Genomic DNA, 13016 nt, shown 5'->3' with positions numbered 1-13016 from the left:
CCAGATGGCAAACTGTTGGAGTCAGTTTTTTACACTTTGCCAAAAAACAGAGATAGCAAGTTAGGATAGGGGGCTGTTGGAGTTGCTCTTAGATAGTCCAGTTATCCCTAAATTGGTAACAAATACATAGGAAGTAATTATTCCTACCGTAAGCATCTAACACTTGCTCACTGGGTGTTCACCATAGAATAATAAGTATCAGGTTTTACCGCAACCATAAATATACCCGTGAGGAGTAAACTTCAAAAGAAAAGAGGAATGGAAAGAAATCAGCTCCCTCGGAGGAAAGCAAAGAATTTCACCCCGCAAAGAATTTAGTAACTTACCCTCTAGATCCGGCAAATAATAATTGACAGCATCCCATAGCAAACGAATGAATTATATAAACTTACACAGAGAAAATAAAAGAACAGCAGCCGAGGAAAAAGAAAAGAAATATACCAAAAGAGAAATAGGAAAAGTAAATTAAGCTAAGCAAAACAAGAAGAAAATGGGTCGTTCGACCAATCCCACAAGAAAAGAGAGGCGCTCCCCTTGATGCTGCGCCGTGTCGCGCCAAAGGACAAGTTTCCAATTTTTTTTCAAAAATATCACATTAAATTTTTAACAGCTAAATAAAGCATTAAATATAGATGAACCAAAAAACTAATTGCATAGTTATGGAAGAAATATTAAGACGAATCTTTTGAGCCTAATTAGCCCATAATTAGCCATAAGTGTTACAATAACCAATATGTGCTAATGACGGATTAATTAGGCTCAAAACATTCGTCTCGCGGTTTCTAGGCTAGCCGTGAAATTCGTTTTTTCATTCGTGTCTGAAAACCCCTTCTGATATCCGGTCAAACATTTAACGTGACACTTCTCCTAAAAATTTTCTCAATCTAAACGCCACCGAAGTCTTTCCGCACACGCTGACTTCTCTGGACCCCACATTCCACTGGCCCCACCTGTCTGTGACATTATCCAGCGTGCCCCTAGCAAAAAAGGCGTCTCTGTCTAACCTTTTTGCAACGGCTACTCGCAAAGCCTTAAAAAAATAGCCCACGCTTCCCGTTGGGCTCGCGCGGCGCCGCCTCTCTCTCCCTCTCTCTCCTCACACTGCTCACGCCTCTCTCTCTCTCTCTCTCCGCTCCCAAATCTGCAAAGGCTGAGAAATCCAGGGAGGGATTGGGTTTTCCGCTGCGGTCGATTCGTCCCCCCCCCCCCCGCCCCCCCCCCCCCCCCCCCCCCCCCCCCCCCCGAGCGATCCACCAGCGGCGGCGGCAGCCATGAACATCTTCAAGAAGAAGGTCGACCCCAAAGGTGAATTTGGTTGTCTCTTCCTCTCTTGTTGGGCTTTGTTGGTGAGGGTGAACCGAGTGGGGTTCTAGTTCTATTACCCTAGCGTTGCTTTCGTCTGATCTGCGATGGTCAGGTTGTTCGTGCGGCCCAAAGGCGAGATCTTTGCTGGGTTTGGGGTTTTCTTGGACTGGGGGCGGGGAGAGAAGGGAGGTTTCTTGCGGGCGCGTGGGTGGGTAGGGTTTTAGGGTGGCTCGTGCGTTGAGGCATTTTGGGATGGGAGGACAAATCTGTAATCTTTTTTGGGTGTTGGAGCCTTGGAGGAGTGATCTCCCTGGAGGATTGTTACGGGGACCTGTGAATGAAGCAGATTGGGGGTTTAAGTGAGTAAACTGATGGTGATGTTTTGTGTCACTTGCAGAGGCTCTCAGGACTAGCAAGAGGGAGATGGCGGTTGCTACACGGGGTGAGAACAATTTCCATCTGCTCTTCTTTCTGTTGGTCTATCCAATCACACAGGTGGTGTTTTTTTTTCCCTTCTCTACTTGTTTCTAGTCTGAAACAAGGCCATCCTGTGCTGTATACTTGTATCGACGCAAAACATAGTGAGTTCTGGAATTCGGGTGATTGGTTTAGTCGTGTGTGGATTCATAACTCATATATTGAAACAGAGGCGCACTGAATGAGATTACAACTGCTAGTGGAAAATAACGAAATTGGAGTTTGGCAATGTACTAATTTCTGACACCACCTTTTCTTTTAACTAATTCTAGGAGTTGAGAGAGAGATTGGCTCCCTGCAAATGGAGGTATGCAGTTCTCTTGATCCTTTACATAATTCAGGATACAAGGTTTAGAAAAGACGATGTGACAAGCTTTGACCATGTTATGCTTTTTTTTTCTCGGTTGTGTTAATCCATTTCCAGATTGAGTATTGAATAAGGCAGCATTAGGTATTACGGTTGGTATGTGTGCATTTCTTTTAGCAGTTTGGTCATGTACTTGTGTTTATGTTAGGAAGCCAGTAATATTCTATCATCATGCTTCTGGTATCCGATAGATTGATATTATGTTACGATTCTTATGTTGTGCAAACGGATACATAGTATCAGCAGTCAGGATTGCGATGGTATTGTAATTTTTGAGAGAAATACTTCATCTTTTATTTTCTTTTGGATTTTATTCACAATTAAACCAACCATTTTGAAATCTAATCAACTCACGTTGAGGTTGATAACATTATTTTGAGCCTTGACAGCATATGTTTATGTCTTCTTCAATATAGTAAAGTTAGCTTAGAACCAGATGAAAGGGGCTTTGGTTAGGCTGCAGTTCTTGCCATGTGACTTTGGCAATTCAAATACTTGAATGCCTCATTAAGGTGTAACAGGAGTTTGAATGCCTCACATATGTAAGGGCTTTTGCTATGTCTTTAGTTTTTTCTGCTGCTATACATTCATGCTCTGGGAGTGGAAAACATTTCACCCTGGATCAGCAAAGCATGATAGACCAGCACCATATGTAACATTTTTATTTTCACATACCATCTACAGTAATTTGTGCAAAATGTACCTTTTGATTTGGTAATGCCATAATTGTACCATTTCAGGAGAAGAAACTAGTTGCAGAGATTAAGAAAACTGCTAAGACAGGAAATGAGGTAATCCTTTAGGATTTTGTGGGAGAGCCCTAAAGCAGTCCATTCTTGCTCTTCCTGATATCTAATGATAAATAATCTGGATTAATCTAGGCTGCAACCAAAATCCTAGCTCGGCAACTTGTGAGGCTTAGGCAACAAATTGTCAATTTGCAAGGCACGCGTGCACAGATACGTGGAGTTGCTACTCATACACAGGCATGTCTAGTTTTCAATTTGTTTTATGCAACTGCATCTTCTGGCCATCAGCAAAACACACCTATTCATTTACTATCGAAACTTCATCTTTTATTCAGGCAATGTACGCAGGCACTTCAATTTCTGCTGGAATGAAAGGTGCAAGCAAAGCAATGGCAGCAATGAATAAGGTGTGATGAAAGAGAGCCATGGTTGGCTGTTATTAAATGCGCTATCTAATATATGATCATTTTCCTTGTTAACTTTTTTGGACTGCATCCTAAGAGAATTTCTGGATTTTACTGTTTATCATTCCAGCAAATGGAACCAGCGAAACAGATCAAGGTTATGAGAGAATTTCAGAAACAATCAAATCAGCTGGACATGACGGTAAGAGCATTTAGGACATGCTGTCTTTATTATTAAGTTTAAAGGGGGAATGTTTTGCCATGTTACTGCATGCATCTTTTTACTTAGTTGCTTTACAATGATAAACATAGACAAGATCAGGGCAGATATGCAATTCAGCATGATATAGAAAACCATTTAATAGAGGTCGCATGAATAAGCTAGTTTTTAAAGACGATTCATAATAGCTAATGTAATTATCGTAGGCTTCAAATGATTTGTGCTGTTATGAGATATAGTTATTTTGGATAAGACATCATGTCATTATTATTATTATTAGCTTTTCAATGCAATACAACCTATTAACAATCTATGTGATAAGTGCTACCTTTTAAATTTATATCTAGAATAGTGCCAAGTTGCTCAAAGGGTTAACAAACAACTAGTGTACTATACCCGTGCTAACGCTAGACTCAATTTAGTCTAAGTTATCCTAAACTCCTTCAAATCAATAATATAAACCAAACATTTGAAGTTGTTTATCTATCTAGCATTTGTTAATTTGATTATTTAAACATACTCTGACAAAATAGCAACAAACCAATAGTTAATAGTGACTATTGTAGTTTTGCATGACTAATAATAGGTTGGCACATAATGCAAATGCAAGTTTTCAAGTTTGGACAATAATTTCAGAACTTGTAAGGTCAAGTTCATACACTAATCAATACACTAGAAGGGTGGGGTAAATACACCAACATGGGCCACTAGGTGGGCTTTGCACACGGGCCACATACATGGGCTACACCAACAACCCCCGTCGTCTGAACTTACCAGCGCAGCGGAGTTCAACACTGGTCAAGGAAAATACACAAGAACACACACACCCCACAGTCACAACTAGCCACTGGCTACGTTGAGACTGGAGCGAAACTCCGAGAAGGTTGAGAAGGGAGACCCTTGGTGAAGATGTCAGCAAACTGGGAGGTAGTCAGGACATGGAGAGCCCGAACGTGGCCAACATTAACTCGGTCTCGAAGGAAGTGCAGGTCGATCTCCACATGCTTCGTCCGCTGATGCTGAACCGGGTTGGCGGAGAGATAAACGGCGCTGACATTGTCGCAGTAGAGAGAGTACTGTTGGCGAGCGGACTGTGGAGCTCCGCCAAGAGCTGTCAGAGCTAGGACGCCTCGGCCACGTCATTAGCAACGACCCGGTACTCCGCCTCAGCACTGGAGCGGGAAACAACCGGCCGTCGCTTGGACAACCAGAAGACAAGGTAGCAACGACCCGGTACTCCGCCTCAGCACTAGAGTGGGAGACAATCGGCTGTTGCTTGGACGATTAGAAGACAAGGTTGCCGCCGAGGAAGACGACGTAGCTTGAGGTGGAGCGACGAGTGCCCGGACAGCCAGCCTAGTCAGCGTCGGTGTAGACGATGAGCTTAGTGGAAGGAGACCGGTGAAGGACCAGACCGTAGTCAACTGTGCCACGAACATAGCACGCTTCAGAGCAGCAAGGTGTGACTCGCGAGGATCATGCATATGAAGGTAAGCAGCAGGATCTCCCAAGTCTACAGATAGCTTGGCCTGAGTGTCGACAGGAGTGGAACACGGCTTGCAGTCAGTCATCCCTGCCCGCTCCAGAATATCAAGAGCATACTGTCGCTGGTGAAGGAAGAGGCTAGAAAGACGAGGCTCAACAGTGACACCCAAGAAGTGGTGGAGCACACCGAGATCCTTCATAGCAAACTCCTGCTGTAGGGACTGGATGATGTGCTGAAGCAAAGTTAAGACGCAGCAAGTATGATGTCGTTGACATACAACAACAGATATGTAGTGTCAGTGCCACGGTGGTAGACAAACAAGGAGGTATTAGACTTGCACTCTGTGAACCCCAAGGAGACTAAGAATGTGGCAAACCGAGAGTACCAAACCCGAGGAGCCTGCTTTAGACCATATAGGGACTTGTTGAGACGGCAAACCATGTCGAGATGGCTGGAATCCACAAATCCTGCTGGCGCTGTAGTAGACCGTCTTAGACAGAGTGCCATGGAGGAATGTGTTCTTCACATTCAGCTGATGCACGGGCCATGAGCGAGAGAGCAAGCGATAGAACCGCGAGCACTGTGGCAGGCTTCACCACCGGACTGAAAGTCTCATCATAGTCCACACCAGGCCGCTGAGTGAAGCCTCGAAGAACCCAACGAGCCTTGTAACGATCCAAGGAGCCATCAACACGACACTTATGCGTCCAGATCCACTTGCCGGTGACTACATTGCAACCAGACGAACGTGGCACGAGGTCCCATGTCTGGTTGGCAAGTAAGGCCGAGGATCGGCGAGGGCATCACGGACAGAGGAGGGAAGCGGGGAGATCCCCGGCTCGCCCGCGGTGGCGTAGAGTCGGAGGTCGGAGAACGCCCGCCTCCCGCTGTTCACCATGGGATGAATGTGGCCAGGATCTCGATGGATGACAGGTGGGTGGTACACCACTGGATCGGGACGAGAGCGAACCCGAGTGTATTGGCGACGGTGGTGTGGTGGTGGAGACGCTCTGGGGCCGGTCCCAACCTGCGACGGTAGACAAGCACAGGCTGGGCGTAGCGCGCAGGCACGGGAGTGGGCTCCGGGGCCGTGCCAGACGCCGGAAAGGGCCTTGCAGGAGAGGGCTCTGGGGCCGCGCGTGGCGCGGGAGGGATCCGGGGCCACGCTTGGCGTGGGAGAGGGTGTACCTGCAGGGAAAGGATACAGAGATATAGGTGGCTGGGCTACCAGGTCAGCCGGAAACACGGACCCTAGCTCCGGATCAAGAGAGGGAGTAGTGGAGGTGGAGTAGACTCATCGAACACGACGTGTCGGGAGATGAGGACTCGACGAGAGGTGAGATCGAAGCAGCGATACCCCTTGTGGTCAAGGGAGTAGCCAAGAAACACGCACCGAGTCGAACGAGGCGCCAACTTGTGAGGAGTAGTGGCATAGGTGTTAGGGTAGCAGGCGCACCCGAAGACACGAAGGTGTGCCGAAAAGAGCCTGATGTGGGGTGGGAGCTAGTGAGACAGTGGAAGGGAGACGATTGAGAAGGTAGGTGACAGTGTGGAGTCCCTCGGCCCAGAAGCAGGCAGGGAGGGAGGCCTGGAGGAGGGTGCGCAGCATATGGTTCGTGGTGCGGATCATCCGCTCAACCTTGCTGTTCTGAGGGGAGGTATACGGACAAGACAGGCAGGTGAACCCCACGGGAAAGAAAGAAGGCACGGGAGGCGTGATTGTCGAACTCGCGACCGTTGTCACACTGGACGGCTTTGATGGTGAGGCCGGACTGAGTGGTGACCTAGGCAAAGAAGTGGAGAAGGGTGGAGAACGTGTCAGACTTAGCACGCGGCGGAAAAGTCCAAGAATAATGAGAGAAATCATCAACAATCACCAGATAATATTTATAGCCAGAAATACTGATAACAGGAGACGTCCGCAAATCACAGTGAATAAGATCAAAGGCATGACTCGCATGCAAAGAAGAAGAAGAAAAAGGAAGTCTAACATGACGGCCTAACTAGCACGCATGACAAAAATGTCCATTGGGTGTCCTAGTACAAGGAAGATCTGCACTACGATCAAGTCAAGCCAAAATGTCGCGGTTGGGATGACCAAGCCGGCGGTGTCAAGTCGTGGAAAAAGAGGTAGTGGCAAAAGTTGAAGTAGGTGAAGTCGATGAAGGAGTAGTGGAAGTAGGAAGATGGAGGGTGTAAAGGAGGCCCCGACTGTCACATCGGAGGAGTGGACGCTGGGTAGCCGAATCCTTCATAGAAAGACCAGAAGATTGTGAACCATCTGTGGAGCAATAATAACATTGGGAAGACGAAAAGAACCAGGAACAATGCGCCCAGAGGTGACAGGAAGACAAGAACCATTGCCAATCATGATGACGGAAGGACAGGAAGGATGTGGTGGATGGACGGAAGAGAATAACAGCATTAGGGGTGGTGTGGTATGAGGTGGCCAAGTCGGCGATCCACTCTACGCCGACCAGTGGTGTCAGCTGCATGGTGCTGGGCTGACTGGGCCAGTGCCGCCTGGTCCCATCCCCCAGTCCAGGGCACCGACGAAGCAAGGCCAAAGAACATGGCCACGAGCTGGTGTGGGAGTCTAGAACGGCCACATCGAGATGCACCCTGACCATGGGTTGCTGAAGGATGACCAAGGAGCACCTTTAGAGGGAGGGACCGCTGCTGGAGTACCATGCCCGCCCCCGCCAGAACCACCACCACGCCCACCCTGGCATTGCCACGACCTCCCTACCCCCGCTTGGCCCGGGGGAGGAGCGCCAAGAAGAGAAGCGGCAGGCTGGTGGAGCAGCCACGAGAGCGGTGGAGGTGGACGAGGAGGACGAGCCAGGCGTAAGGCCTTGCGTGATCTCGTCAAGGGTGAGGTCATCACGGACCTGCAGGAAAGTGGGGAAGGGACGCTAGCGAGGAAGCCAAGTCCGGAGGAGGTCGCAGTTGCTTTGAGACCCCTCAGGACAAGAAGCACCAAGATCCTGTCACTCACCGGCCAGCTGAGATCATGAAGAGCATCTGCCATGCCCTTCATTTTCCGGCAGTACTCGCCAACGGAGGTCCCCCTGCTTGAAGGTGCGGAACTGCGCATCAAGCTAAAGAGCGCGGGCCTCGGCGTTCCTGAGGAACTGGCCCTGGAGGGTCATTCTGGCTTGGCGCGCGGTGCCGCCGAGGGTCTAGATGACGTCCTGGAGATCTAGGGAGATGGTCCCAAATGTCCAGGACACGATGATGATGTCGAGGTGCAGCCAGATCCTGTCCCACGTCTGAACAGGAGTATCGGTGAGGACTTGATCATTGAGGGCGTAGCGGCGGAGGGTGAGGACCTGGTCCCGCTGGCGGCCGTAGGAGGTGGACGAGGAGTCGAGGACGACGGGGACCAGTGCCCGGATGTTCTAGACCCCGACAGCTTGGGGGTGGAGCTGAGCGACCATCGGATCACTCGCGTTGTGGCGGGGACCATCAGACGGTGGTGGGTGGGAAGAGGAGGCGTCGGTGTCGGCGAAGTGGACAACGGGCTGCGGACCGGCGGAGAGGAGCAGGTAGTGCTCTGCCTCAGCAACCCTGCGGGCAAGGGCCTCTGCCACAGTGTGCTCGCGCTCCCAGGCAAGAGCGGCCGCGTGGACCCGCTCCTGAGCCGCTAGAGCCTCAGTCTTTGCCTCGAGGAGGGCAGCAGCCAAGGTGGCATTTGCCGAAGCGGTCCTGTCGGAGACAGGTGGCGGGCCCGCGGCGTGGAGAGGGTGGCTCACCGGCGGTGGAGGTGGAGCAGCGGTGAAGAACTCCGGTGGAATGCCCCGGTTGGTGTAGGGGGCAAGCACGGAGGAAGGGAAGGGCATGGTGGTGGCGACGGTGGCGGCACGGTGGCCAGGCTGGTCTGGGGTGGCGGTGCCCACGGGCGGCGACGAGGACCAGCGGCAAGGGCCGGTGGCGGAGGCGCGGCGGCGCGTTGGCCAGGGAGGGAACGTAGGAGGGAAGGGGAGGGAAAGGAGAGGGAGGAGGTGAAAGGCGGCGGTCGGAGAAGGGGAGAAAAAAGAAACCCTAGCCTGATAGCATGTTGGAATTAGATTGATTGATTATCTCCAAACCCTAGAAAGGTGTGGTAAATACACCAACATGGGCCACTAGGTGGGCTTTGCCACATACATGGGCTACACTAGCAAATAATGGTCTAGAGCCTTCATCGATATGATTATGAGCACAATTGTGGCATGATCATGAACAAGAACTTCATTGTGTTGGCATCATTGTCAACAATTTGATGGTATTTTGCATCGGCTTCTGCTACTATGCCAATGGCTCCAATGGTGTGATTGGACTTATATTTTATAGATATATACTGCATATTTATAATAGAAACTTTATAATTGAACGGTTTGTCTTCTTTCTAATTGGAAAGGTAATTTCTAACATATGAAAACTCTAGAATTGGTAAGATAATTTCTAATTTAGAAAACCTCTAATATATTGTTGACACCAAATCTGTTGATCTGGCGTGCTGAATACATGCGAAGGCCTGGACCTAAATCTTAATGAGGTGCGGGCGTGCCAGTCAGTTTGATCCTGCAATTGATAAGATGAAGAGTAAAAAGAAGTCGATCGGCTGTCGAGTCGATGGATAATTGAGAACCTAACCGATAGGATGTCGATGTAGCAGTGTTAAACAATCGGTTGTTGAAGTCTTGGATCGGCTAGGCATCCGATACAAATAAACTCAAATAATTAAATAAACAATGCACACTTTGCTATGATCGACTGAAACCAACATGCATACGATCATTATAAGTCGATGCAACACTTAAATAACTACTAACCTAAATAAAGTCGATTGGTATAGTAGTAAGGCAATCGACTATTCTATTCATATAAATACAATGAGTATACAGACCAGCAAGGATTATTGGCTACAACCAACTGATGATCGACCAAGATCTATAAAATATCTAGCCTAGCTTACTGGGGATAATCTTAGATCAGACCGAACTGAGGAAGTTCAAGATTACACCTAACAATGTCAAATAAGATACTAAACAGATCAAAATTCCTATCAAGTCGATGAGCTGATGACTGATAACTTATTGGTTGGAACTCTGATAAAATAGTGAGCAAGATACGTTGACCTGATATAAACTATCTGATAAACGCAATCTAATAGATCGGACTGAACCGAAACAATATTAGACTGAAGATATCAAATGACAAATATCAAGTCAACGTAAATCACCCAAAGTTAATAGGAATATTGGACTGTAATTTCAGAAATATTGCAATAGCAAGTTCATACATTAACCACTACAGGGTCAGGTTTAGACATTGCAAGGATAATTCTAATTAAATAATTCATTTACATTATCTAATATTAGCACAAAATTAAACTCTATAAAGCTAAATTTAGTGAAAGCTACTTTATAAAAACATGAGTTGCATCCCATAGAACTTATCATTTTCTTATATTAAATGAAAAATTATTGATGTATGTATATATATCAAATGAACAGAAACAACCATGTAACTCTCAAATAACATGTCATTCAAAGTCTAAATAATTACGAGTTTAAAAACAAATATCATTGTCTCCTTATATTACATAAAAAGAAACAAAAATCAAATATGATCGAATACTACCTAACAAATATTTATCAGGTGAGTTTTTTAGTTTTAACAAAGTGAAATTGCATGTGATGTTTTTGTCTTTTTTATTCATTATTATCAAGAGGTGGACATATCCTTTAATGATTAAAAATATATTTCGTAGTGATGCATCATTTGATATATCAACGACTTCACTTATTTGACACAAAAAGACGGTGCCAACACAATCTTCCCAGAACCCCAAATACTTATTCCTATTTACAATATATTTATCTATAATATTATTGCTAGTGATTTGGTCATTTGGACCTTTGATAATAGTGGCCTAGAATGTTAATCGATCTGATTATGACCGCAACTGCGGCGTGATGATGAATGCAAACTTGGTCTTTGGCATCGTTGTCGGCGTTCTAGTGGCATTTTGCGTCAGCTTGTGCTACTATGCCAGTCGCGTCGATGTTGTGATTGGACTTTGATTCTATAAATATATACTGCTTATTTATAGAAATTTTATAATTGAAAAGTTTATATCTTTATCTTAATATAAAGTCTAGTATATAGGAAGTGCTTGTCTTTTTTCTAATTGGAAAGGTAATTTCTAACATATGAAAACTCAAAAAATAGGTAAGATAATTTCTACTTCCTCCATTCCATACTATAAAACTTTCTGGGTTTCCCTAGATTCATCTATGTATCAATGTATATGTTGTGTATATGTGCTTAAATTTATTAGTACACATATGAATATAGGTAAGCCAGAAAATCTTATAATATGGAACGGAGGGAATAATTAGAAAGTCTCTGAGATGAGCCATTTTACCATCCTTAATAAGTACCATGAAGTATCATATTTTCTTGTGTAAAATTCTAATTTAGAAAGTCTCTAATATGAGCAATTTTGTCACCCTTGAGAAAGTACCAAGAGGTACCATACTTTGATTCTAAAGATATATACCGCATATTATAGAAACTTTATAATTGAAAATTTTATATCTTTATCTTAATATAAGTTACCTAATATATAGAAAGTGTTTTTCTTGATTCTAATGGGGAAGGTAATTTCTAACATATGAAAACTCTAAAATTGATAAGATAATTCTAATTTAGAAAGTCTATAATATATATAGAAAGTCTTCGTAAGGAGAGGTGAGCCCGTCCTAGCTATCCGATCTTACGAAGGTGATTTTATCCGTCGGATTCAATGAATAATGAATGAACGATGAAGAATGAGTAAAGTTAGTCGGTGCACTATAGGGTAGATACACGATCACGAGCAATTAATCTTTTGGAAAATTGCCTAGATCTTTGTGTGTAATAGCATATCATTGACTATTCCTACAAATGTTTAACACAAATTAAGTGTTCTAGCTGTCACCTAGTACCTCTTGGCCCGGCTACTCTGGAAAACAGAAAGATAATCCTATTTTTACACGCAGCTTGAGATGATGTCCGACGCTATAGATGAAACACTCGACAAGGACGAGGCAGAAGAGGAAACAGAAGAACTTACAAACCAGGTAAAGTAATTGCATTGTATATCAGTTGATAAGGATTCTTCCGAATCTGGCTAGAAATTATGCTTCATAATTTTCCCCATGGTTCACTTACTCATATGATTACACCCCTCTGTTTCTCCCCTGTGCAGGTTCTTGATGAGATTGGTGTTGATGTGGCTTCTCAGGTAATTTATTCCTCAATATGCATCGTATTAGGCGTGATACAGGTGCTGAATCGCAATTCTAGATGCTGACTCCAATGCTTTTATGAAAATTCAGCTGTCTTCAGCTCCCAAAGGACGTATTGGAGCGACCAACAAGAGAGCTGAGAGCAACCAAGCACGGTATGTACATGTTCTTCTCAATCATCAACTGAGCAAATGAATGAACCCACCTCTGTTCTAGTTTTTCCTGATGCAAATGTTTGTGCCTGCAGAAATGCTGCTCCACCGAGAAAAAATGTTGAACCTGAATCCTCTGCTGAGGTCGACGACCTGGAGAGGAGACTGGCATCCCTTCGCCGCATCTGAACTGCTGAAAAATATATAGTGCATCTGTGATTCTATATATGTAAATTTGTTCTACTTGAAACATAGTTTGTCTGAATATGTGCCAGTAGCTTCTAGTGTTGTAGTTGACGAAATTGAAGTAACATAATTGAACCCAGGTTTGCTGAGCAGTTGATGAAACCGACATGCTAATTTGTATGTTTGGTGGTTATACTGTCCGGAGTTCATTTTGGGTAGCTTAGCTATCCAGTCAGTGTACACATCCTTTAGCTTTCCGTGATATGGAGCAAAAAAAAAAAATTACGGGCAAATATTACCCCGACTCATTCCAAATGGCTGAATAAGTCGCTTCATTCATTGAGAATGCCAGTGCCCTTTTTCTTACACCAATTGCACATGAACAACGGT

General features: G+C 45.4%; 1 protein-coding gene across 1 annotated transcript; it reads left to right on the top strand.

Annotated features, from left to right (window-relative positions):
* Positions 1-1247: 1247 nt before the first annotated feature.
* Positions 1248-12800, top strand: LOC102722287 (vacuolar protein sorting-associated protein 2 homolog 2). Its single transcript, XM_015834499.2, has 11 exons — positions 1248-1305; positions 1703-1747; positions 2055-2089; positions 2890-2940; positions 3031-3135; positions 3234-3305; positions 3433-3504; positions 12040-12120; positions 12249-12284; positions 12379-12443; positions 12536-12800. Exons 1-11 carry the CDS (start codon positions 1272-1274, stop codon positions 12627-12629), a joined length of 690 nt encoding a protein of 229 aa, XP_015689985.2. The 5' UTR covers positions 1248-1271; the 3' UTR covers positions 12630-12800.
* Positions 12801-13016: the final 216 nt, after the last annotated feature.

This window comes from Oryza brachyantha, chromosome 3 (genome assembly GCF_000231095.2).
Source record: "Oryza brachyantha chromosome 3, ObraRS2, whole genome shotgun sequence".
Lineage (NCBI taxonomy): Eukaryota > Viridiplantae > Streptophyta > Magnoliopsida > Poales > Poaceae > Oryza > Oryza brachyantha.
The sequence above is the reverse complement of the archived record's forward strand: the minus strand, read 5'-3'. Positions and strand labels throughout refer to the sequence as shown.